The following is a 27,659-nucleotide window of genomic DNA, read 5'->3' on the forward strand; positions in this document are numbered from 1 at the left end:
TAGGCATGGTTCCAGTTTTAAGGTCACAGTGTTCTAAATTGTGATGCATAACACAATGTACCTGGTTATTGACAACAGCAAAAGGGAACTTTAGTTTTCATAATGGAGGTAGACATATCAAAGACAGGTATCCCAAGCTAATTTAAGTACTTGAAACAAAGTGTTTTGACATCATCTATCTATGGAGAGGTGAATAATGAAACAATGTAAAAAATCTGGGCCAAATGTGCTGTTGTCTTGGACCATGACAACTTCATGGTTAAGGTCTAAATTTCTGGTGCCCGATAGATTTGCTATGTTATTAGTACTTAGGGGGAAAAAAAGTTTAATTGCACTGATACCATGGTGAAAACACTTTCCATATCATGCTTTTTAGAGAATCAGGGAGCTAGAAGTGACCTCTGAAAAACATCTAATTCATTCAACTGTATATACATCATTCTAATTTACTTATTAAAAAATTATTAAGCATAGCATCATCTTCAAGGAAAAAGGACTGTTAAGGTCTAAATAACTTACTTATCTGATATCATTGGGGAATAAGTGGTTCCATATAATTGGGTTCTCCAGATAATTTGTCCCTGTTAAGTACCCAAACTTCCCCTCAATTTAAAATTTTTTCAATGAAAATCGTTGCCTATTTGCTTTATTAAAAAGAATTTAAGGGGGCAGCTGGGTAGCACAGTGGATTAAGAACCAGCCCTAGAGACGGGAGGTCCTAGGTTCAAATTTGGCTTTAGCCACTTCCCAGCTGTGTGACCCTGGGCAAGTCACTTGACCCCCATTGCCTAGCCCTTACCACTCTTCTGCCTTGGAGCCAATACACAGTATTGACTCCAAGACGGAAGGTAAGGGTTTAAAAAAAAAAAAAGAATTTAAACTTTCCTTGACAACTAAGGCTCATCACTATGAACATCAATGCTGAATTATATTAAATAGTGATGTATGCCTTCAACAGTTAAAGAGTAATTTATACACACACTAAAAGGTGCTAGACCTAGACCACTGATTTCTACGTTCTTATGCCTATTAGTTTTATTTTATTTTTAATTGGTTTTCTGTCTTTTCTTACTCTCAGTGGTCACTTCTTCTTGCCTCTTGTATTTTCTATCTTTTAGAAATCTGCTCCAAGAAGAGGAATCAGATAATCAAACTTGTCAGCAATATGGCTAGGATAAGAATGAATACCTATAACTGAGTGACCAATGGACTTTTATATGAGTAAAGAATATAAAGTTTATGCATGGACTATATGACATTTATTTTGGTTGTTCAGAATTTTGTTGTTTGCTTCCTCCTGGGTTCTTGGCTGAGTTTCTGAAAGCTGAGGTTGCTAGAAAGGAAGAAAAGTACTCCTATACTAGACATTTGAAAAATAAGTAATAAACAACAAAATAGCTTTTTTTGCTAGCAAATATACAATTTCATGTTTTCCTCCTCAAATGATAGAGGTATGTGTGTCCAATTTTGATTTAAAAAAAAGCCCGTGTGAAATATTAACAAATCTCTGCAAGAGAAGACAAAAATATATATCACATGGCAGTTTAGTTTCACTAAATATACAGTAGGCATCTAATTATCAATGATAATGCTTTTATTACATCAGTTTTTTAATTATAACCAATTTTTTTTTACTAAGTTATAAACACATTTCCTAATGTGAAATCAAAATTAATTATTTCACTTAAAGGTAGAAATCAACATTTACCAAATCTCTTCTTAGCATGAATGCTCTACAGAAAAGAGTGAATTACAGCACAAATTGAATATACCACACAATCAGGAAAGAATGTTCACAGAAACCTAAATTCTGAACAATTAATTGCTACTGGCTCCTTGATGCTAATTTCTACTAATATAAGTGTTTTGAATAATCTGGATGACCATAAAGGATAAAAAAAATGGTGATTTACATTTGCTGGTTTTTCCTTTACCTCAGGGTCTGAAGGTCCAAAATAGTTTTGGTGTGGTCTCAATCATTCACAAAAGGCACATGAGGGTGGTATATGGAAAAATGGCTGTGTTTTCTTTTAGAGGGGAGAATACACTGCCCTTCACTTTAGTTGTTCATCCAAAACAACTTTTTCCTGAACCATATTATCTCAAAGACAACTCCCAATCTAGAACTATCTCTTTCCTCTGAGACTTTAATATAGCCTATGGTATTATTCAGAGATCCGTATACCTACACTCAAAAGGACATTTTCTTTCATTCTCAGAACATTTCCTATAGGTTTTGTCCTCTCTATCAGAGCCAACTTTTCAAATCATCTTTTTTTTTCATAGTTTCCCTCTTCTTTTCAAAGGACAGCCATCTTTGCTATTCTGTTTAAGTGAAAATGTCTGGTGATTCAAAGAAATCTTTGAGCAGAATATCCATCTTTTCATCTAGAATGCCTTTCTTTAGAATCCACACCATCCTGCAGGTCATTAAACATTGTACACTTTTTGTTTCCCATATGAAAGGGCTTCAAAATGTCAATCGGTGGGCACAATTCCATGTTTTTATACTCCAGCACACTATCAAAATCTGTAATTCAATTTCATTCCTGCACAATGATATAGGCAGCAGAAGGGCAGCATTTTCCAATATCCCATCCCACTTCCATTTATATAAAGATAATTAGAACTTTATTGATTATTGATAAAGTAAACAATTGTAAAAGAAATCTTTCCCTTAATTTCCCATTTGAACAAGAAAAAGAATGGTTTGCTTTTTTTCCTCACTTTCCATATGTGTAAAGAAATAAATCAGACCATAATTGTTAGAGAATTAATGAATGTGTTGAGAAAAAAGGAACATGAAATACTCTATTAATGCCATTTTGATACATAGTAACCTTTGCAAGCTCTTTTCCTCCCTCTACTCCTCCTCCTCTTTCATCATATTTATAAACTCCTTTCTCTTTTGTATTAAAGCCAGACAGCTGTGGCTAATAAAAGCCATTTGCTGCATCTAATAAAATGTCAGTACACTACCCAAGTGTCACTTATCATTACTTTGATTTATACTCTCCATCACCACCAGTCTTCCTTTTGTGCCAATCAACGATGGACTGTCAACTATCCCATCCCTTTCATATCCAAAATGTGTTTCTCCTCTTTCTCCCTTTGTCACCTAGCCAATAACTTTCCTTGTTTCTCCTCTGCAAAGGTGAGGTGACTATGTAACAGAACACCAGGAAATGTAATAAGCCTATGAGGGCAGTGGGATTAGGTTTCAAGGAGATCTGGCAAGTCTTTGGGTTTGAGCCTTGAACAAGAAATTCTGCTGATAAAACACAGTCCACCAAGATAGGAACTGACTACTGGAAATCTACCACAGACTCAGCAGAATACCTTTAAATGATTTTATTTCTATTTGACAAAAATGTGTGTTTTTTATGAGTGATAAAGGTGTTATGGAAACAAAAAGACCCCATTTTCAGAGACTGCCATAAGTGATCAAACAAGAATTGGCTTGGCTTACTGTTGCATGTAACTGAATATTGATTTTTTTAAAAATGTTAGCCCTTTCATAAAGAGGCCAAATTGTAACAACTAGCTTGAACTGAATAACCTAAAGTGCTAACTTTTTCTAACAGTCAAATCCATGACCATTCTAGTATCAGCCTCCCTTTATGACATAACATACAAAAATGTAAAAATTACTTACCCTGTTACTGAGTATTAGTTAGCCTACATAGTTCTACTTATTTTTCCTACTTGAAACTTTTAGTATTTTCCCGTAGGCATCATTGAAAAATGCTAGTTTTATGATTTCTACAAAGGAGTGAACAGAGTCCATACAGATACTGCTAAAGTTTTCCCTTACATAAAGACCACTAAGTGAAGCCAAATGCCATACACTTTTGCTTATTCTGTCTTATGAATTTTAAACACTCTACTGAATTAGTTTAATTGGACCTTTTTAAAAAATATTTTCTTGATTAAAAGTTCTGTGCTTTAAAAAAAAATTAAATGGCTGCAAATCACGAAAACCTCACGAAACTATCTTTAACTCTCTTGACTTCTGTACAAATGACACTCTTCACTCCTTAGTCAGAAAAAAGACTCTTTTACAAATGTTTCGATCATATCACAAAATACCACTGTATGACAAACTTTTTTCTTGCTGCCCTTAACTCTCTCTAGTCAGTCCTAAACATAATTCTATTATATTGACTCATCAAATGCAGCACTTGAGTTTCTTCTTTTATAAAGAGAGAAAATAAAATCTATCTACAATTCTGTTCTAAGAAGTTAATTGAATTCTAGGGACGCACCATATATATACACACATATATATATATATATTTACACACACATATATGTATTTCTATATACACAGGATATAAACATATTTATACTTCATATGTACACATGTTATTAGTTAAACGTTCATTATAAATAGTAGGTCTTAACTTACATTCTACAAAAATAATCACTTTGGATGGGTACATGCAAATAGTACACAGGAACTTAATTATAAAACACTTTGCTAAGCCTCTCTGTTAAATATAAAGTTTTACTATACAGCTGCTAAATGATTCAAAGACAAACCCAAAATTTCTCAATTAAAAGTAGAAAACCTACTTCTTGCCAAGCATTGCTAACCTTTCCACAGTAGCATTGTTTGCAACATTTCTTGCCTATTTGCAAAGCCCAAGCTCATTTGTTAGATATTGCCTTACAGATAGAGGTTCCCTCTACCCAGACACCACATTTTCCAACTGAGTCCATGTTTGCCATTTTGTTTGTTTTTAATACCTCAAATAATGGATATTTGTTTGGGTGGCAATATCAGCTTGGCTTTTATATTTCCATAAAAATGAACAAAAGCTTTTTCTATTTCTGACTTGCAGGGACATAAGTGTGCTATGACAAAGGGACTGAGGAATCCTACTTTTTAATTGTTTGCTGAGCCCTCAGTGTATGTTGATGACTGAGCTGTCACAAAAGGTTCATTTTGCTTCTGATCCTCTTTCAGGCCAGCAGCTTGATCTGTGATGGAAGAGAACGAGAGCTGGTCATGTTCCATGATGTGGACTTGGTCTTCATCCTTATCCTTCTTCACGTAGAACATTTTTCTAAACTTTTTGAGCTCATGGAGTTCACAGAATGTTTCCAAAACTACTAGCATGGCAATGAGGCCCAACAACAGGTAACCTGGGAGAGAAAAAAAATTTCTAAGAACATCCACTATGGTTTTAGAAAGTACCCAGCCATAACAATGGTCAAAAACTACATCTTGAGGAGTTAAATATATTGACAGTATTTTCATTCTTATTAAAAAAAGCTTCATTACAATTTTGGAAATCATAATGTGAAATCAGAATGACTAAACAGATCACTAAAGAAGAGAGAAGAGAATTCCCTTCCATGTCCTCTTTGCAGAGGTGGGGGATTCTGTGTGTAGAACATTGCAAATACAGTCAGGACCAGCTGTGTTGGCTGGTCTTGCTGAAATACTTTCTTTTTTATTTTCCATTACAAGGGATGATTTTCAGTACAGGTGATTAGAGAAAGAACATTTATAGAAATGAAGTTGATGTAAAAACGAAAGAAAACAATAACTGAAATTTTCTTTAAAATTTCAAGTTCTAAAAGAAGTATTCTTTTGAAAAGATTTTTTTAAAAATGGCTTGATGTATTACGTGCTCAGCCACAGTTTCTGGTTTTACTAGTACCAGTTTATCCCATTGCCATTTCCAAAGAAGCATATTTATCAGTATTTACTGGATTATATGGAATCTAATAGACTGTAAACTCCTTGAAGGGAAGGGTTGTTTTTCCTTTTTCTTTGTAACTGCAACACTTGACAACATGCCTGGTATGTAGTAAATACTTAATAAATGCATTATTTGTATAAGAATTATCCATCATAGGGCTCTTCATTTCTGATATAAAAAGAGAAACATTTTTAAACCCTTACCTTCTGTCTTAGAATCAGTACTGTATATTGGTTCCAAGGCAGAAGAGTAGTAAAAGCTAGGTAATGGGGCTTAAGTGACTTGCCCAGAATCACATAGCTAGGAAGTGTCTGAGGCCAGATTTGAACCTAGGACTTTCTGTCTCTAGATCTGACTCTCAATCCACTGAGCCACCACCCAGCTGTCCTCCAAAAGAGAAACATTTTATAAGAAATTTAATGAAGCAGATTAAACCTCTATAATCCTTCACCTAGCTATTTTAAGACAATTAGATGCTTTAGTAGGATATGGAATCCTTGATCCATATTTTCCCCATGGAATAGAGGTTCAATAATAGTAATTATAGTTTAAGCCAATGGAAAACTTCTTCAACAGTGATGCTAGAAATGAAGCTGGCTTCCCTGTAGCTGCTTACATTTCCTCATAGTTCATGAACAGGCCTAATTTTTTTCATTATTCTTCAGTAATACATTTGGCATATCATTGTTCAATTTGGCAATAGAATGATTCACACTACTTATTACATATTTTTTAAACTATAGTCAAAGAAAATCTTCAAATGGTCACAAACATTGCTCCAAAAATATTTTTTTGGAAGGCTGAGGGAAGGACATTTACCTTCAAAGGCTAAAATAAAAATTCATTTTCAATGAAAAATTCTTTACTAAAATTAAAAGTCAGAAAGAAATAAAAATCTACCCATCCTCCTCTTTGACTTCTCCCTTTAAAATTCTAAGACTTGAGAAGAATATTTTCAGACAGGCCCTGAGGTCTATGAGTTAGCCTTTGGAATAAATAGGCACTCAACAAAAAGAGAGAGGGAATGTTGCATTTGCTTTTATCAAGTAGCTTTTCCCCTAAAGACTTCCAACAGATGCAGAGAATTTCATGACTTCCTCTAGTGATGACACAGTTTGGCTCTCTCAACCAAAATCTTAGCTGCAAATTTGGTATGTGAAGCATAAGAACTGTGTGGGAACTCTTTTCCAAAATAGCAGTGATGTGCACAAACAATCACAGAGCAAATAGCATCTGTTAAGATTGTTCACAAAAAATGCTACATTAAGACACATCCACCCAACCACAGTATAGTCAAGTGCCAACATGGGCATCTTTCTCCTTTATTTTTCCCTTTCAACTTCATGCTCCACATGCAAACAAGATCTGACCCTGAGGACAATAAAAATATGCTTCAGTCTCTAATCTGTTCTCAACCTTCTCAGCACATTTACTTCATGTGAAACTCAGAGCATAATGTGTGGTTTTTTTTTTTGGTGCTGAAATGTAAGCCCAAGTCAAAACACTAAATATCTAACTAACATTTTTATAGCACTTACTAGTGTCAGACATTATGCTAAGCCCTTGACAAATATTATTTCATCTGATCCTCACAACAGCCCTGAGAGTAAGTGCTATTATTATCCCCATTTGATAATTGAGGAAATCAAAAGTTTAATGATTTGCCCAGGATCACATAGCTAGCAAGTGTCTGAAACTGGATTCGAATTTAGATCTTCCTGATTTTAGGCCTGGCAAACTATCCACTGAGCCTTTTAGTTGCCTCATTTCCTATTTCAGAACTAAATACAAAAATGAAGATATTTGGGTAGGATGAGTTAAAGGAGAAAAATCTCCTAACTTAAAAAAATTGACATCTATGACTAACTGAAGCTGTTTTAAATTATAATTTCTGGTCATTGAAATTTTAGCTCCCAAGAGGCAATTCTTTGCCAGGGACTTTCTGTGTAGTTTTTCAGTCTTAAGGAGTTTCTGATATTTATTCATTTTCTTGTTCACAAAGAGTTGCTGTCTAGATAAATCAGATATCCTAGGTTTATTAAAGTACATGACAGCATTTATAGACTCCATTATGAATTTTAGAATTTAAGATTATTTTGTATAGTATTTTATATAAATAGTTCAGTTTTTTTTGTGTTTAAATATACCTTTTTAAAAAAACTAAATAAATAAATAATGCATGGCACTGGTAAACTGTAAGTCTATCTGTAATCCCTAGAACACTTATCCATCAGTCTGGATGTATTATATCAGGACAGAGGGAAGGCCTTGAAATCTGGAAGACTGGGTTCAAATTTTGACTCTGCTACTCATTACCTTTGTGAGCTTATGAGTCTCTGCTTCCCATTTGAACTAGACAGCTTTCCTTTCAGGTTCGAATCTATGATCCTGTCTGTGATACATACTGACCTTGATGATCTCTCAAATAAATATATATATTGATGACCTCTCAAATATTCTAAGGAGAACCTTAACTTTCAGTAAGAATGACAATTTCTTTTGGTTTAATGAGTTTGCCAGATATGGTAGGAAAGTGGAAAAATGGGAAGAAATAGAATTTTTGGTATTGACCAACTCTGGAAGTGATCAAGGGCAGCTAGGAAGCACAGGGAATAGAGTACCAGACCTAGAGTCAGCAGGACCTGAATTCAAATCTAGCCTCAGACTCCCTAGTTATATGACCCTGGGAAATTAACTTAACTTCAATTGTCTAGCACTGGACCCAGGCTTCCAACGCCAAGAGAGTGGGACTGTCTCTGTGCATCGACTTTTCCACTTAAATCTCCTTCACGCACAATTGCTTTTTGTGCACACTCATCTACATCACAGATGAAAGCACACAAAGACAATCATCATCCTCGGTTGCCGAGAGACTACTACTATAATTGTCTAGCCCTTGCCACTCATCTGTCTTAGAATTGATGCTAAGACAAGGTAAGAATTAAAAAAAAGTGACCAAATATTTTAAAACTGGTCAATCATCAATAGATGGAGTAGAATTTGGGGTACAAGGATAGGGAAAGAGGGGATGGAATTAGGTCAGGATTCAAGCAACATTTGGGTTATATGTCCTCTGCTGGCTTTTATGAATTTTTGAGATACTTACATGTGATACCTATCTTATACAACTCCCTGAATTTCTGATTGTAGCCTTCTCCAGGAACATAATCCCCTAAGCCAATGGTGCTCAAGGAAATGAAACAAAAATAAAAGGATTCCAAAAAGTTCCAGTCGTCTTCCAAGATAGAAAACACTGCTGCTGGGATGAAGAAGAAACAGGACACAGTCACAAACCCAAGCAAAACTGCATGGATGATGGCAACCAACTGTTTGGAGAATCCCCAGCGGATGTGGAAGTAGAGCACAGGCCTCCGAGTGACATGAACGGTGATACGCTGGACCACTGCAGTCAGGAACAGGAGGGTGAAGGGGATGCCAATGACAGAATAGATGATGCAGAAGGCCTTACCACCATCTGATAACGGTACTGTGTGTCCATAACCTGAAGGAATAAAAATCAAACTAAGATAAGAATAAGAAAGAACATAAAACATATTTAGGACAAGGGTGAGATCATTCTGCAGGGGGAGAAAAATCATGTTGCTCCAAAGCAAAATTAAGGAAAGGGTGTCCTAGGTCTTGGAAAGTTCACTGCTTCCTCTGTAGAACGAATAATCACTTCAGCCTTTCCAGGTATAATTTGGTTTTGAAATCAAAGGTAGTTTGAGATGAAAGCTATGTTTGTTTCAGCAAATATGCTCACTTATTAACATCTAATGCTAATAGGTCTCCTGGGTGGGTAAGAGAACCTACCTTGGGATAGTCTACCTGGGTTGTCTATGCCAGTGGAGACACTTGCTCCCAAAAAGGAAAGCCACATCAATTTGTATGCAATACCACTATAGGAAGTTTTCCACTAGGGATGACCTGCACATCCATTTCACTTATAACATAATGTGCCTTAAGCACTTTGCGATCATTACCTTATTTCAGCCTTATATAAATCCTGTGAGGTAGGTACAAATATTTTGTACTACCTACAAACCATTTTGTACACTGGGAAACTAAGGTACAAGATGACTAAAAGCCTCTCCAAAAATTAGGTAATAAATGTTGGAAGCAACATTACAAGACCAACATTTTTTCCCGCTATACCATGTTGCCTAATTTCATCTGATATCCACAGTTCTCCAAAGCCAGTTCTTTCAATATTAAGGTAGGTAATACTTAGCAACTTATTGATATACTGTTCTCATACTTCAAAAGGTGAAGGACTTCATTGGCCAGGGTGGTATTCCCTCCACTAACTCCCTCCTCCACCAAAAAATAATTACCTTATAACTAAGACATTCTAGACTTAGCAAAGGTGGTTCATGGATGTCAGCTCTATATCAACTGAGCTTTTTAGCTCTGACTAGGATGATATTCCACTAGAAAAACCTTGAAGAACTCATAATATCACATTCATACAACTGTAATATATAAGAAAAGGACTTTATTGAAGGAATGAAAAGTATCACCACCACCACCACCACCACCACCACCACCACCATTATCATTTTAATTCAAATCCTACCTCAAACAATTACTAGCAATGTGACTCTGGGCAAAACCTTAAACCTCTGTCTCAATTTCCTCATCTATAAAAAGGAGATAATAATAGTACCTACCCTGTAGGGTTATTATGAGGCTCAAATGAAATACTGCTTGCCACTTCCCCCTCCTGGGAAACTTAATCCTCTCAGATCTAGAATTCTTTCTCTAGAGACTATGTCAACCTAATATGTATGCCCCATAGCTCATTCTATCTAGTCAGACCCAGCCATGCTTCATATTTCACTCCTTTCAGGTTACCCACTATTTAATTTGTATGTATCTTATGTTACTTGGTCTTCTACATGTTGTCTTCACAAATAGAGTGAAAGCTCTTTGAGGTCAGGGACTGTTTTTGCCTTTCTTGTATTTTTAGCACTTAACACATTGCATGGTACCAAGTAAGTACTTAATAAATGCTTATTGAATGACTGATCCCAACTATTTATTTTCTTGCCTTCTACAATAAGGCATATAATACAAATATAATTATTTCCATATTGCACTGAAGGAAATTGAGAATGGAAATTAAATGATGTGACCAAGATTCTACTGGGATTTGAACCTAGACCTTCTGACTATTTAGTACAGTGCAGTTTCTACTTCTCCACACTGCCTCCATTCACTGAGCATGTTTTTATGACCTCAAATGCTGGCAAATTATGATTACTATATTTTAACCCACTTATTTGATTAATATTTGTTAATATTCAAGCAAATTGAAATCAATATTTAAGAAATTAGTAGTATATTGAGCATACTTTTATTTTTTAAAAGACTACAGAACTGTGAATTTTTTCTCAGCAATAATACATTTCTGAATGAAGGAATTAATGAAGTATTAAGCCCTTGCTATGTGCCATCACCATACATACTAAATAGTGTTTTCCACCAACAGATTAAAAAGGCAACAGTCTGCAGATCTTTGGGAAAGCCATTTGCTTCTCCTGGGGTCTATATAAACAATTTTAGTTAATGGAAAACAAAATTCAAAATTTACATCTCATTTGAATTTGCTGCAAATTTAAAGCACAGCATATTGGAAGAATTGTCTTATGCAATGAATCTACAGCAATTTCTCCATATTAGACAACTTAATGCATCGGATGGAAACCTTCAGGCTTGCTTGAATTTTAATGAAATAATGAATAATTTATCCAAGTTCAATCAATTGAACCTCTAGATAAATCATGCTACAGAGTTCTTTTCTCTCTTTTTTAAAATTTATAATCCTGTTGGAAGCAATTACCAAGCATGAAGACTTTTAAATAACACAATAAAATGTTATTTGGTGACCTTTACCTTTGGTCACACTGTTCATATAATTTTTGGCCCAACATGTTGGTCAGGAAAAAAAAGACTTGGAAATTGATTAAACAAATCTCCATATAACCTAGCCCATGACTATACTGAATTCTCAGTTGAAAGGGACTTCAAAGATCACCTAATTTAGGAGTTCTTAAAATTTTGGAATGTGTCATAAACCCCTCTGATAGAATAGTGAATTTTATGGATACTTCTCAGAATAACATTTTATGATATCCATAATTGAGAGAAATGCTAAAATGTTAGATTAGGAAAAATAGGTTTAAAATTTTTTTTTAATTCAAGACCCTCTGAAATTCCTAAAATCCATGGACACCAGTATAAGAATTCCTAATTTAATCTAACCTAAATAAATAGAAATTCATCCCCTTTATAACATCATGAAATAATTGATCATTTAGCCATTGTCTGAAAGATTTTAATGAAGAGGTACCCACAGCTACCTTTGGCATCTCATTCTACTTTTGGACAATTCTAAGGATTAGGAAATTTTTCTTCATATCCAGTCAAAATCTTCCTTTCTACAACTTGATTTCATTCTTCTTTCTGTCAGGAGGACTTCTTTTTGTCCTCCTCTCCAAGATTTTGTTGCTTGGTGCTTTTTTCAGTTGTGTCTGACTCTTTAGAGCCCTATTTGGGGTTCTCTTGGCAAGTGATTTGCCATTTCCTCCTCTGGCTCATTTTACAGATGAGGAAACTGAGGAAAAAAGATTTAAGTGAGTTGCCCAGGGTCACACAGCTAGTAAATGTCCAGAGCCAAATTTGAACTTAGGAGGTTTGAATCTTCCTGATTTTAGGTCCTGCATTCTTTCCACTGTACCACTTGGCTTCCCTCTCAGATTACCTTCCATCTATACTTTACTCTGTATGTTCGTAGTTACTTTCATTTGTCTCATACATTCAAATACAACCTCTTTATGAGCAGGGAACATATTTTTTGCCCTTCTTTGTACCCCATGCTTACTGGCTTCCTCATCTTATTTCTGCCCTTTGGATCAAGCAAAACAAATCTAATGCTCTTCAATCTAGGAATTGTAGGCTGGAGAAGAAAAGGCTTCAGGGAGAGTGGCTGAGGTGGACGGGTTATGGGTTATGAGCAGTCTTCAAATATTTATAGGCCTGTCTTGTGGCAAAAGGGTAAGACTTCCTTTTGTCCCCTAAGGGGTTAGAATCGGGAGCAGTAGATAATAATTTCCAAGAAGCAATTTCAGTTTGATTTTAGGGAAAAAAAATCAATGATTAGAGCTATTCAAGAATGTAATAAGGTAAACCAAGTTGGGGGCTTAGCGGCAGTGCAAGCTGAAATTGTGCTGAAAATCCTTCCAATTCAATCTTTAAAGAGTGGCTTAAAACAACAGGAGTTAAAAACCAATAGCAAGGCAGAGTGGGGGGATTCTCCTGCTGAACAAAACTTGAAAGGTAGGCAGAGAGAGTTGGTTTTCACAGGATAAGTGGGAACCAGAAGCAAAATTGCCACAGAGGAGTACTGGCTTGGCCATTCCCCACCCCTACCTATTGTGCCTGGTTCTGAGTTTGGGCAAAGGGAAAATCCCAGGATCCCAGGACCCTGGCTACAACAACAACAAAAAAACCTACATTCCAGATCTACACCCATGAAGTCTCACGCCCTGGCACCACCCCACAGTGAGTCCCAGAAGTCCATAGTGCTTGGTCCTTTCAAGCCTTCACTTTGGTGAAGACCTAGCCCCAGGGCAAAATAGTTCACTGTGCTGAATCCTGTAAATCATCAGGAGAGGAAACAATCATTAGTTTTCAAAATTCACAGTCCCTAGGCTGGGACTGTGAGCTTAAAAAAGGCTGGGAAAATGAGCTAACAGCAAAAGAAACACCTAAGGCCTGAACATTTTTATGGAGACAAAGAGGAAAGCAGAGTCATTAGAGGTCTGTGAGATCCAAGCAACCACATGCAAAACTTAAAAAAAAAAATGGAAACTGGTCTCAAGGCCTGGAAGAACTAAAAAAGGAATTCAAAACTTAAATAAGACAAGCCAAAGAAAAATGGGAAAAAGAAATTAAATACAAAAACAAAATTACAGCTTAAAAAGCAAAATTTGTCAACTGGAAAAAGAGGCATAAAAATGCAATGAAGAAAAAGTTTCACAAAAAGCAAAATGGACCAAATGGAAAAGGATGATCAAAAGGTCATGGAAGAAATTCAGTCTTTAAAACTTAGAATTGGGCAAATAGAAGGTAATGACTTCACCAGACATCAGAAAATAAAACAAAATCAAAAGAATGAAAAAATAGAAGAAAATATTAAGTATCTCATTGAAAAAACAAATGACCTGGAAAATAGACATTTTAAGAATTATTGTACTATATGAAAGCCATGATCAGAAAAAAAGTCTAGACATCATATTATAAGAACTTATCAAAGAAAACTGCCCTGATATTTTTGAACAAGAGATTAAAATAGAAATTTAAAGAATTCACAGATCACCTCTTGCAATAAATCCCCAAATGACAACTCCCAATGTTACAGCCAAGTTCAAGAGCTCCCAAACCAAGGAGAAAATACTTCAAACAGCTAGAAAAGAAATATTTAAATATTGCGAAGCCAGTCAGGATTACACAGGATGTGACAGCTTCCATGTTGAAGGAATGGGAAGACTTGGAATATACTCTGGAAGGCAAGTAAACTGATTTACAATAAAAAATCACCTACCCACCAAAAGTGACTATAGTCTTTCAGAGGAAACTATGGTTATTTAACAAAACAGAAGATTTCCAAGTATTCCTGAAGACCAGACTTTAAATAGAAAATCTGATGTCCATATACAAAATTCAAGAGAAGCACAAAAAGGCAAATAAGAAAGATAAAAAATGTAAGGGCTTCATAAAGATCAAATTGTTTATATTCCTACATGGAAATATGATATCTATAACTTAAAAATTGTTATCATTATCATATTAGTTAGAAGATGTATACATACAGAGGATGTGGTAGCAAACTGTTAAATTGTTTAGAATGTTATGTAAAAAAAAATAAAAAGTAATAAGCTACCATAAGAGTTAATGAGTTTCTCTTCATTGAAGATGTTCAATGTCAGATTGGTCAGATTGATGACTACTTGCTAAATATGTTATAGTAGGGAATCTTTTCAGTTTTAGATTTGTCTAGATAGCAGTTGGTCTATTCCAATTCATATTCTATGATTCTGAAGACAACTATGTTCAAAGTTCCTGTTTTCTTCTCTTCATTCTCTTTCCCTCCCCACCTACTTAAACAAAAAAACACTTCTTTTCTTTAGGATAAATATTACTTCAATCATTCTTCCTATGGTATCCTTTCACTATCCAAGGGATACACTATAAATATATATATATATATATATATATATATATATATTTACACACACACACACACACACACACACACACACACACACACACACACACACACACAATTATCGGCTACCTTTCCAATCTGCTAGAAGGCTGAATTGAAAAAAAATACTCCAGGGGCATGTAGGTGGCCCAGTGAATAGAGATGCAAGTCTGAGATGGGAAAGTTTGGGTTCAAATCTTACATCAGATACTTCCTAGCTGTGTGACCCTGGGCAAGTCAGTTAACCTCTACTACCTAGCCTTTACCACTTTCCCGCCATAGAATCAGTATATAGTATGGATTCTAACACAGAAGATAAAGGTTTTAAAAAAAAGAATAGTTTGTTGAGCACTGTTTAGTCAATTAACAAGCATTTAATAAATCTATTTTATGCCAGGTACTAAGCAAAAACTGAGTTGGCCCACTCAATAGAATTGTACAAAAAACAAGCAACAGATAACCCTGAACAAGAGAAGTTGTGAGCTTGACACAGATGCATAGTGCCTCCCTTAATAATTAAGGTTTCTTCCCTCCTCAAACTATCTTGTATTTAATTATAAAATTACATGTTGTATTATCTCATCAGAATGCAAATTCCTTGATGGTTGAATTTATTTTGTTTTTATCTCTATATCTCTAGCACCTACCACAGTGTTTTGCATGTAACAAGTGATACAACTATTAAATCATATGGTAATTCTATACAAAAGTCAGGGAGAATTTCTTTGGACTGTAAGGAATTCTCACACTATTGTGACTTTTTTCTTCCCTACATAACCTTGAGGGGAAAATGTTTTTTTTATATATATAAAAACTTTAGGCTCCTTATAAAATCCTTTCCTTTTTTTGGCCTATATTAAATGTAACTATATGTATGTATATATACATATATATGTTCATTTAATTTATTTGATTTGTATACCAAAAAGATGTCTTTAGAATCTCATTCCAACTGGGGAAAAAAAAATCTATTTTCTTTGTTTTCTCTTCTGTAACCCAGACTGGAAAATTGTAATCCAAAGTTTAATTAAAATTTCCTAATCCACCTCTTTATTTCAAAATCACGGGTAACAGTAATTAACTAACAGCTAGGCAAAGAGTCTGATTGAGGGAAGATTGGAATAGGCTCCATACTTGAGATCACATTGTCTTACACCATTTCTCTACTATTCAGTGTATGATTCCACTTTAAGCACAAACTGCCAGTTAATACATACTCTGTCCCTTACAAAGGGGTTCCACCATCCTTAAGTTTTAAATTCTCAAATCTAAATACTTTGCATAAATTCAATTGCTTGTTCCTGACATTCCCATCTCACTAGCTTTGGCAACTTTTGCCAGTCAGAGGAGATATGCTTATTGAGAGAAGAGTCCAGCTACAATTAGAATAATTTAAGGAAGGCAGGAGTGAGCAAGTTTACTCAAAAGGTGGCTAAAAGGGGGGGGGGGGTGGAAAAAATGAGATCCATAATGTTGTCATTTTTTCTCTTTGCAATTCACTGTTCTATATATCTAATGGCATCTCAAAGATCAATTTTCCACCCTTTTTACTTTTATGGTTTTTGCTGATATCTAGAACAGAAGGCGAACAAGATTTTTTCTTTAATCAATTAACAATAAGATAATCTCTAAGAATTCTGCTTCTTAAAACAGGAAAAAACTTGGGACATGGAGTGATCTTTAAACAACTATGAAGAGGTTAAAAATATTAACTCTGATTTATGGACAGTTGGCTTTCAGAAATGTGAACACAAGAGTCACACTTAGGCAGTACCACTGAGCATTAACTGCAGAGGGGGATGATACTGAAGGACATGTAAAAAGAAAGAAAGTATAGTATGCAAAGGAAAGAGAATTGACACTTGGGCTAATAAAATTGTTATAAGGAATTAAGATTAAGAAATGGCTTCTTAAGATACAGTAAAAATAAAGGTAAAAGGATATGGCCATGGAAAAGGCCCATCTGAAACACAAAGGACAATGAGATGAATTAAAATGAGCTCCAAGTCCCTAGTGATTCTTATTTGGGAAATCCTGGTGAAAACATTGGTACTGCTCATTTTGATGTAAAAGTCAGGCAGGAGAAGATCATTGAAAGATAATTAATTCTCTTTGCCATGTTTAGAGTACAGACATGGGTTTCATTTGAGATGGTATATCCCTGGACTGAACAGAAACAGATGGGTCCCCAGGATACACAGAAGGATATGTGTCAATTGCACAAAAAAGATATTAAGCCCTAAGAAAGGAACTAGGATTAAAGCCCAATAGGGAACTATTTGAAAAAAGATTTTTGTAGCAATTATTGCATCAGTGAGGGGAATTAGACAAAGACCAGGTGACAGTTAAGAAAACAAGAATAGAGAAGGTGTTGAAAAATTACTAGTGAAACCATCATCTCAATAGAAAGTGTAAATAGGATAAAAATACTTTTTGTAATGAAGTTGCAAATGACTCTGGAAAGTGAGGCTTCTAGGGCAATCACTGGCATAAGTAAAATGGTGTAGTTATAAGGCTCAGAAAGAAAAAAGGACTTTGCAGAACATCTAAGTGTTAAATGGCTCCAATAGTAGAATATTAGTCATATTGCCAGCCCTTTTCCTTTTCTACTCCCACATAAATGTACTGGGAGCCTTCATGAAAGTTCTGCTTAAATGCCTCATTTTGACATGAAGGTGAAGCAGGATTCTTAAGGTATTCAAAGTAATCAAGTTAAAGTAATCAAGAGATAGTCAAGATCTAGGAGAATGAATTAGACAAACTATAAAGATACTTTTTAGGCTCCAAATGGTGAAAAGAAAAAAAAAATTCAGTTCAATAGTATAAGTAGCTAAGGTTTTCAGCATTAAATAGGATTGGCGATTTCACTGTTATCTAATAACTGAGAAAGAACATTCAGACTTGCAAATTATATTAGCTCATCCTGTAGCTGCTGGTGGGCACATGTAAGTCAGTGTTTGGTGAAAATCTGAATGGACCAGTCCCCAGATATAGATTGTTGATCTACAACTCTAGTTCCCATGACTTTAGCCAGCAACCCGCAGCACAAAGTTGAATAGATGTGGTACCCACCATCATGGTAACTTCCAGCAACATAGATGATAATGTCTCTACCTTAGACAATTATTTTAAGAAGTTCTGGAAAAAACCCCAAATCTTGCAGCTAACCTAGTAATGAGTTGTAAAGAACTTTGCTGGACTGATTTTTCAGTAATAGATCTTTTGTTACTAGGTCCATAGTAGAAACCTTTTCATATCCCTAGGCTAGAGGCTAGTGCTCTGTTGGCACTGTCTTCAGAATCCCAGGGTCACCTCCACAGTCACAAAGAAGCTTCCGGGGACTGTAAAGGATAAAAATAGAAGCTACAAAACCAAACAACAGCTTCTATAAATGTAACAATCAATTTCGCTGGTCAGCAAGGGCCCTCCCTAAAACCTTAAATACACAGTACCTTATTCAGGGAGTTTTGAATTTTACTTTACTTACAATTGGCATTAAATTTTTCTAACTGGCTTTTATTTTTACTTAATCACTAGCATTTTTCCATCACATATTTTCCTTTTTTTCCTAGTAGGCACCTTTCTCCCTGTTCCATAGAATGTTATTCACAAAAATGTGAATGGTCTTTTGTCTTCTTGTTTTCTTCATTAGAAGACTAAGTTTTATAATTTCTTCTGTTTGGCTTATTTGGGGCAAAAGCAAAACTCATTTTCCTCTATTTCTGATTGGGGAAGAAGCATCATAAAGTATGTGAGGGAAGCAGGGTGGGATGGTGATTGCTCTGGATAGCAAGTTGGCACAGTGAGTAGATAGTTGGCCTTGGAGTCAGGAGGACCCAAGTTTGAATCCTGCCTCAGTTCTTATTAGCTGACTAGCTATGTGATTCTAGACTACTTAGTAAACTTCTTTGATTCTCAGTTTTCTCACCTATGAATTCGGAATAATAAGAGCAACTTGCTCATAGGGTTTTTATAGCTTATATGAAGTGCTTTGCAAACCTTAAGTGCTATGTAAATGCTAGGTATATTATTATCATTATTACTAAAAAGGTGATCAGGATGATATTAATAACTACTCACTTTTATGCCTATTTTCCTATTTTTATAAAATACAGGAGACTGGGTAGAATAATGGATAGAGAGACTAAGCAGGAAGCCAGGATTACCTAGGTTAAAGACCTCAGTAAGGAATTCCCTTTACTGATGTAGACTGGCACCTGCTATATAATTTATAGTCTAAGAGAGCTGTCTGGGATAATGAGAGTCAAAAGACTTGCCCTTGTCTCACAGCCAGGGTCAAGGTGGGACTTCAATTGAGATCTTCCTGAAAGCTGTCTACTTCTCCACATGCAAAACCTCTTTCTTTCTCAGAAGTACATATATATTAGTGGGTTGTACATATATAAGCACTATATATTTATCTCTACATGTATGTTTATAGATTTACATACATTTCTGTTATGCTATCTATATGAGCAGTGCATATGTATATGCATAAACAGATATATACCATATATGTGCGTATCCTCATGAATATACATATAGCTGTTGTCCATGTATACAATCAACTAATCATATCTATGTGCACAAAGATATACACACATGGGCATGAGTATAAATGTGTATACTTATGTATAAAGTATAAATATATATGTGTACATAGAGAGAAATATAAGTTTATATGCACACATAAATGTTTATGAAAATGAAATAAAATTGTTTTTTGATGGATTCTAGAGGCTATGAATATTTTCAAAGAATAATATTTAAATCTGGAAGGGACTGTGCAGATAACCCACAGCAAACTCTTCATTTTACAGATAAGAAAACTGAAGCCAATAAAAGATTCATTGGCTTGTCCAGAGTTTTAGAGGTCTTAAGTAATAGGCTTGGGATTAGAACCTTAACTCCTAGTTCAGTCCTTACCCTCTCTACCACACTATATTTTCTCCATATATCAAGGGGTTCCTACAACACAGTGTTATTTCCTAAATACACTGTATCAATAAGATTGCCTGACATTTAATTTCCCAAGTACTTTACCTTTTTTTGTCCTCCTGCCTTGGGGGCACACAGAAGACTGACGCTACCTGCCTCTTTCATTTTGTTCCTTCTCAGACCATTGAAGGCCAAACTGGCATGCCAGCAAGAATTGTTGTTGCCAAGTGCTCTAGGCTACAAAAAAATGAGGGGATCATTTATAGGGAAACAATATTAGCTCCAACTTCATTAAATCTGAACATAGCATGAGGCAGCTTGTGGTGGGCATCCTTTCCAAATACATATTTTCTATCTATTCTCTATAAGGCGAATCAGGTTGATAGGACTTTTATCATGAACACAAAAAGGTTCTGCCCAGGTATGAAATCTACTGAACATGGCCCCTTTCACTCCTGAAAGCTATAAAAGTAATGAAAAGTTCTGGGAAAAGGTCAATACGCAGGACAAATGCTAAGCATTTTTATTGTTTTCTTAGAATTCTAAGTACTCATATAATTATAAAAATATTAATATCCCTCTTGAAACATTGTAATTATGTCATAATCCCCTTGTATATTGCTATTGCCAAGGACAGAGTAAGACGGGAAATTAAAAAAATAGCTAGCATGAGAAATGTTGACTTAATTTCTTTTCATCAGAGCTGAACTAAATTCATTAGTTGCAAAACCTGCCTATTCAGCTTCACCAATCTAAATGCATACAAATAGGTGACTTAATCACATTCTCAGTTAGAGTTCCAATTTTATAGACCTAATATTTTGCCTGAGTTCTGTGGCATGGGGAAAAGGATTGTGTTTGATTTTTTTAAGCTAAAAAAAAGATTATAGAAAAGGGAAATAGGAAAAGAACTAAAATGGTATATTTCCCAATGCTACTTACTTGTCTTGCTCTATTGTGAATTTGGTTATGTATCAGGAAAATGCTATTAATTCATCATCTGAAATTTCATTCTTTTTTGTTATTGTTTCCAAAACTATAACTTGTAAAACCTTCCCTATGGGCTTTAACTCACTAGAATGTTATTAATTATGACTTATTAGACTGACAGAATATAAATGTCTCTTGGAAAATAGATTAGAGAAACAGATCAGATATTATCAAGAAGAGTTGACACAACAGGTCAGAGACTAGTATGATACCCAAAACATGTCATCATGCATAAATATCAACTCTGACTTAGACAAATGTTTGAATTTCAGGCATTTTTTTCCTTCGTAAAAACAATGAAAACTGAATTTACAAATATATAATTTGGGGGCTAAATAGTCACATAACAAAAGAAATGATGAAGGATCTCTTTAAATAGCATACTCATCAGGAGTACTTAATATGAACTCCCAACTTTTGGACAGTAGATCTACTGAATAAAAGAAGATACAGTTCCATATATTCTATCAAAAGCCAAGAATCGAAAGGAATCATTTTCTCCTCTAGTAAAAGACTAAACAGTTCAGTCCATTGTGCTTAGAGCACAGAGGGAGGGAGACAAGCACATTTTAAATAATTTCTTTTCAAATTGAATCAGTAAAAATCCATTACGTTTACTAATTAAACTACCTTGAAGCCTTGAAAGAATAATAGCCTCTCTTTTTGGTAACAGGGAAAAATACATTACTGTATGTTGAAAACACTACAAAACAGAAATCTATTTGAAAAGTTCAGCTGGTTTTTGTTTGTTTAAGTACTGAAAAAGAAGGGATGCCTGTATAAATAACCCCTTAACAATGAATGTGGTAAATAGATGAACTCCACCGTAGGAAACAATGAGGATTCCCAGAATGTAATAACTGCAAAGAAATCAAAATTTTGATTCTTTTAGTTTTCTCTAGAATACAACTTGAAAAATTACATAAAGACAAAAGCTGGAGAAAATAACATTCATTTGAATACTTGCATTAAAAAAATGTTTTTACAAGGCAAAAATCAAAGAGATCAGTATCTGTCCTCACCTTCTCTCTCACTTCCTATGTGAGTTATGTTATCTCCTTGATTTGTGTCATCTTTGTCACATTTATATGCCATTTATAAGTATTTTCCTCATGATAACAATGTGAGTGAAGTAGTATAGATATAGTTCATTTTACAGATGAATATATTAAGGCTTCAAGAGAAAACAATTTACCCACAGACACATAGGTATTGTCAGAGTCAAAATTTGAACTCAGATCCCTTTGGCTCAAAGTTCAAAATTTTTCTACTTATAAGCTGACTAACTAGTGCTGGGCACATAGCTATTGTTGTTAAGTAATTTTCAGTTGTGTCCAACTCTTTGTGACCGCATTTGGGGTTTTCTTGGCAAAGATGCTGGAGTGATTTGCTATTTCCTTCTCCAGCTCATTTTGCAGATGAAAAAAATGGAAGCAACTGGGTTAAGTGACTTTCCCAGGTTAACACACTTAGTAAGTATCTGAGGCCAAATTTAATTCCCAAAGATGTAACTCTAGGCATAGCACTCTATCCACTGTGCCACCTAGTATTTTTAAAATGCTTGTTGATTATCCATTAAAAATTTTTTTTTAAGTTGTAACAGGTTGTGGTCAAACTCATTCACAGAACTAGTTATTTCACACTAGTTACTCTCTTTCAAGGCATCTTCTCACTTCTGCTCTGATCACCATGGGCTTGTGCCCTGACATCTGTTTGCCTACTGCTTTGCCTACCATGCACTGCTATAAAAATATTGTTTTATATTCTTCTATGGTCTTGACCCTTGATCATTAGATGGCTATGAATCTATGCCTAGGCCACTGGTTTCCTTGCTACAGCATTCTAGGTCCTATTTTAAATCTGACATTAAACTGAAAAGTGTCTAAAAATTTCCTCCTTCTCAAATTCTAGGCTACCTGTTGCTGACAAAGACAGAAGTAATATTTTAAAACAAAGTTCATTCAATGAAGTTAACCAATAGAGGTAACCAGATAGTGTAATATGTAGCACATAATTGGAATATATGACTTGGAGACAGGAAGATATGAGTCTGAATCCTGTCTTTGACATTTACTAGCTGTGTGACCCTGGGAAAGTCATTTAAGCTCTGTCTCAGTTTCTTCATCTGTAAAATGGAGGTTAATAATAGTAATTATTTCCCAGGGTTGTTGTGAGGAACAAGTGGAAATCATGTATAAAGAATTTTACAAACCTAAAGTACCATATCAATGCTAGCTATTATTATATTGAATACCAATAATAATTTGTGTCTAGTACTTCAAAGAATACAAAATACTCTATACATATAACCTCATTTGCTACATAATAACACTGTATTATATACATAAATATAACAATTTATATTATCATCCTTTTACCAAAGAGTGTGGAAAGTTTGGAAGGCAAGAGTCTCCAGCTGAACTGCAAGGCATATGCAAAAAAGATACAAAACAACTTTTTGAGGAAGAATGTACTAGTAGCTGGGTGTGGCTGTCTAAGTAAAAAGGGGACAGATATAAGAGATATAGTGGAAGTAGAAGTGACAGTGGTAAGAGTCAAGAGTCTAGGATGACACTAAGGTTGTGAACTTTGATGGTTTCTTCAATAATAATAGGAAATTTCAGAAAAGGGTGGATTTAGGAGAGAGGAGCAAAGATAATAAAATTTGTTCTGGATATGCTGAGCCCAAGGCTAAGGGACACTTAGTTTAAATATTTATTGGGTGGCAACAACAACAATAATAGCATTTATATAGCACTTTAAGTTTGCAAAACGTTTTACAAATATCAGCTCATTTGATTTTCACAACAAAATGTGTTGTTTTTAACCCTATTTTAGAGATGAGGAAAATAAATTGTCACTTATCCAGGGTTGCAGCTTTTAAATATCTGAACCAAGGTCTTTCTGACTTCCAAATTCAATATTTTATAGTCTACCATGCCACCTAGTTCACTAAGTAGTTGATGCTATGGGACTGGAGTTCTGGGGAAAGACAAGAGCATACTACATATAGTATGCACATACATATACATACAGATCTGCAATAGAGGTAACAATTGAATCCATAGGAGGTGAAGAAATCACCACATGATAGAAAATAGAAGGAAAAGAGAAAAGGGCTTAGGACAAAACCTTTGGGTACATCCACAATTAGGGTTATGATAACTGTTTATCTTGTTTATACATAATCTTGTATCTTGTTTATACATATTTTCTTTATACATATCTTGTTTATACATAATTATTTGCAAGTTGCTTTCCCCAGTAGACTAAGAGCTCCTTGAGAAAAGGGATGGGGGTCTTTTGTCTTTTTTTTTCCTATCCTTGATGCTCTCAGCACAGTACCTGACATAGTGAATACTTAATAAATGTTTGTTAACTTGACTTAACTTGAAATGAATGATGATTCATGATTTATTTACATGAAAAGTCTTGTAAATAAAGGAGAACTGAAAGAAGACAGTGTTATGAAAACCCAGAGAGGAGGGGGAGCTCCAGAAGGAGAGGGCTCAATAATGTCAAATGCTAAGGAGACCAAGAAGCAAGATGATTCAGAAAAGGCCATTTACCATATGCAAAAATAACTATTTTATAACAAAAGTCATCAACAGGCACAAGGCTTATTGTTTTCTCTTCATGAAAGCTAGTTACCTATTCATATTTCTATCTCCTGGTACCCCAGAGGGAACAAGCATACCTTTTCAAAAAATGGCTGACCTAGAAAAAGCTACATTCTCTGTCCCAGAGCCCAACAAGCCTACAGCATCTTAAAGAAGTAGCCATTACCTGAGGCTGAATTATGCATTGGATTTCTAGATGTTAATGCTGACCTGTGGCTTGCACATTTCAACATACAAGGTAATTGAGGGAAGGCAGGTCACAGTGTCAGAAAGTACCACCCCAGTGGAACAGCAGATCCTGTCTTCAAGTTTCAATGTCTTTACATGGCACTGCTCCCACCTTTGACTCCTCTTAGGGGCTGCTTTGGGTTTGACATCATCATCTGGCAGACACTGTCACAGAAGGTTTAAAGTTGTTATATTTTAAAGGCTTCCTAATAATGTCCTTTTAAAAAAGGGTTTAAATTCATGCTGTTGGCATTTTACCCCAGGCTTGAATGCTGTGCAGACAACAGAGTACTTAAATTGTCATTCCCCAGGGATAGCCTGGAACAGTGCCCAGTGGAAAAGATTGCCATCGTGTGCAAGGATGATGACAAGCAGCAGTTACTCTCTTTACAAAAAATCTTCCTCCTATAGGTCAATCCAATTCCACCTCAGTCTGGAGATGTAGCACTGGGCAGATGGAGCTGGATAAGTGTTAAAACCCTCAGGTAAAGAGGCCTAAAGGTTCTGATTTAAACCAACTCCCCTGCCCACCTTAAAGTGGACTACAAATCATAACAGTGTTCCAGGGGCTGCTACTCATTTTGGACAGGAACTAGTACTTACTGTAGAGTCAAGAAAAGTCATAGCAAGGTAAACTTGAATTCATTTTCCTGATCAAGATTCCAGTGCAGAAACATGTGGTGTCACAAAAATCACAGAATTTAAGCACTGGAGAGGGTCTCTGCAGTCCAAACTATCCATGAAAGGAATTCTCCCTAGGACATAACACAACAACAAGGAGTCAGCCAGCCTCTACAAGGCAGCCCATGCCTCTACTATACAATACTAGTTGTTAGGAAGTTTGTTTTTTTTTTTGTTATTAAACCTTAATTGGACTCTGAAACTTGCAACCAGTTCTCTCTTGGGCTCTTTGCTCTGATACCTGGGATCAAATAGAACAAGTAATCTGGCAGTTCTTAAAATATCTGACAATAGCTATTAGATGTCATTTATTCTCTGAATTAAAGATTTTCATTTCCTTCACTCTATTCTATATAAAGTCAGAGACTCAAGACCTTTCACCATCTTTTTTGCTCTTCTCTGGATACTCTTCTAGTTTATAAATGTCCTTAAACTGTGATACTTGGAAATTTAAAAAAAATGCTTCAGATGCAATCTGATTTGGGCAGAGTACAGGGGGGACAATCATCTCCCTATTTCTAAAAACTATGCCTCTCATAATACCCAAGATCTTGGGGCAGAGGTCCCCAAACTGCAGCCCCCCCGAGACCATTTATCTGGTCCCCACCGCATTTCTGGAAGGAGCACCTCTTTCATTGGTGATAAGTGAGAGGAGCACTGTATGTGGCAGAGCCTCAAAGCATGAGTGACCCCACACTTTGCAGCACTGCCACATACAGTACAGAAGGTACTACTTCCAGTGACATAATCCTTTGCATGGAACCTTGTTCCGAGAAGGAGGCACCACACGAAGGCTTATGTGGCTGCACAATGAAAGACATCAACAAGGTGAACAGTGATCTGGGGGAGGGGATACTGCTCCCCAGTATAGTGATGGCAGTGATGGGCCTGTGCAAGGTGTGACAGGCCCATCACAGCCAGCGCTGCAGCCTCCGCTATCCCAGACAGCGGTATACAGATTTGTTTATAGTTTGTTTCTTTATAGTCTGGCCCTTCAACCATCCGAGGGACAGTGAGCTGGCCCCCTGTGTAAAAAGTTTGGGGACCCCTGTCTTAGGGGTTTTTTTTGACTGTCACTTCACATTGTCGATTCATTTTAATTTTATATTTCACTAAAAATTACCAATCTTTTTCAAAACAATACTATCTAATTATGACTCCTTAATTTTCCACATGTGAGGCTAATTTTTTTTTTTGGTACTAAAGTTTAAATCAGAATCTCCAGGCCCCTCTTCTTAATTCTAGGACTGCTGAGCCTCAGTTCAGTGCTACATCTCCAGACCTGGTAGGCATTAGAGTGAACTACAGGAGGAAAAACAATAGCAAAAAGAGTAGCTGTTACTTGCTGTGATCGAGCTATTCTTTCCTCACACACTAAGATATTTTTTACATCTATTTGTGTTGATTTTCCCCTTATCAAATTCTACACAGCGCTCTAGCCTGTCAGTCTTTTTAGATCCAGACTTTGTCATCTACTACATTAGTGATACCTACTAGCTTTCTGTCCTCTGCCAATATCTTTTATCCAAGTCACTAATAAAAAGGTTGAACAGAACAGGGTCATGAAACAGATTCTAGAGATTCCCAGGTCCCTCTCCTGGAGATCTCTTGCCACACCAACATAGAACCATTTTATTACTCACAAGAAGGAAATATGTAATATTACAGATATATTTGTCCATGAAAAGAATAATTGATTGGATTATGTAGAAATTTCATAAACTTATAGATTCTCAGAACTGGAAAAGCCAAACTAATTTATTTTCCTTTGTTACCTAGAGACTCTTGTATAGAGTCCCTTCTGCCTTATCCCTTACATAATCATCCAAGTACTACTATTTGAACACTTGTAGAATTGGTAAACTCAAAAAGTCTGAATTCTTTACCTGTGGCCTGTTTGTGTGTAAGCAGGAATGGAGATAGAACTGGGAAAAATTTTCAGTACTTCTTTGCCACTATTGGAAGTCTTTTCTTGATATTGCAGTCCTAAAATTAAAAATTATCAAGGAGGCAATCTCTGAGTAAATAAAGTGATTTATGGAATTTAAAGGATAGTCTTATTTATTAGTCACCATTTTGTGGTCAATCTACATATTCTGGTATTAGAAGAGTTTGAATGCAAGTGTTTAGATTAGATCCTGTCTGCTTAGGTTTCAATGACAACACTGCTCTAATCAATACATACTTTTTTACCTTCTATAGGGAGTAGCAAAATTATACAGC

At 35.5% G+C, this 27,659-nt stretch overlaps 1 protein-coding gene across 1 annotated transcript in view; it reads right to left on the minus strand.

Annotated features, from left to right (window-relative positions):
* Positions 1-1,563: 1,563 nt before the first annotated feature.
* The window catches only part of KCNK1 (potassium two pore domain channel subfamily K member 1), a 61,836-nt gene continuing 35,740 nt past the window's right edge, over positions 1,564-27,659 (minus strand). Inside the window, exons 2-3 of the mRNA XM_001368981.4 lie at positions 8,818-9,213; positions 1,564-5,148 (exon numbers count right to left, since the gene is read on the minus strand). Of these exons, the coding sequence (XP_001369018.1) occupies positions 4,889-5,148; positions 8,818-9,213 (656 nt within the window). The 3' untranslated portion in view covers positions 1,564-4,888. The remainder of the gene's footprint in view (positions 5,149-8,817; positions 9,214-27,659) is intronic.

Source organism: Monodelphis domestica, chromosome 2 (assembly GCF_027887165.1).
Source record: "Monodelphis domestica isolate mMonDom1 chromosome 2, mMonDom1.pri, whole genome shotgun sequence".
Taxonomy (NCBI): Eukaryota; Metazoa; Chordata; class Mammalia; order Didelphimorphia; family Didelphidae; genus Monodelphis; species Monodelphis domestica.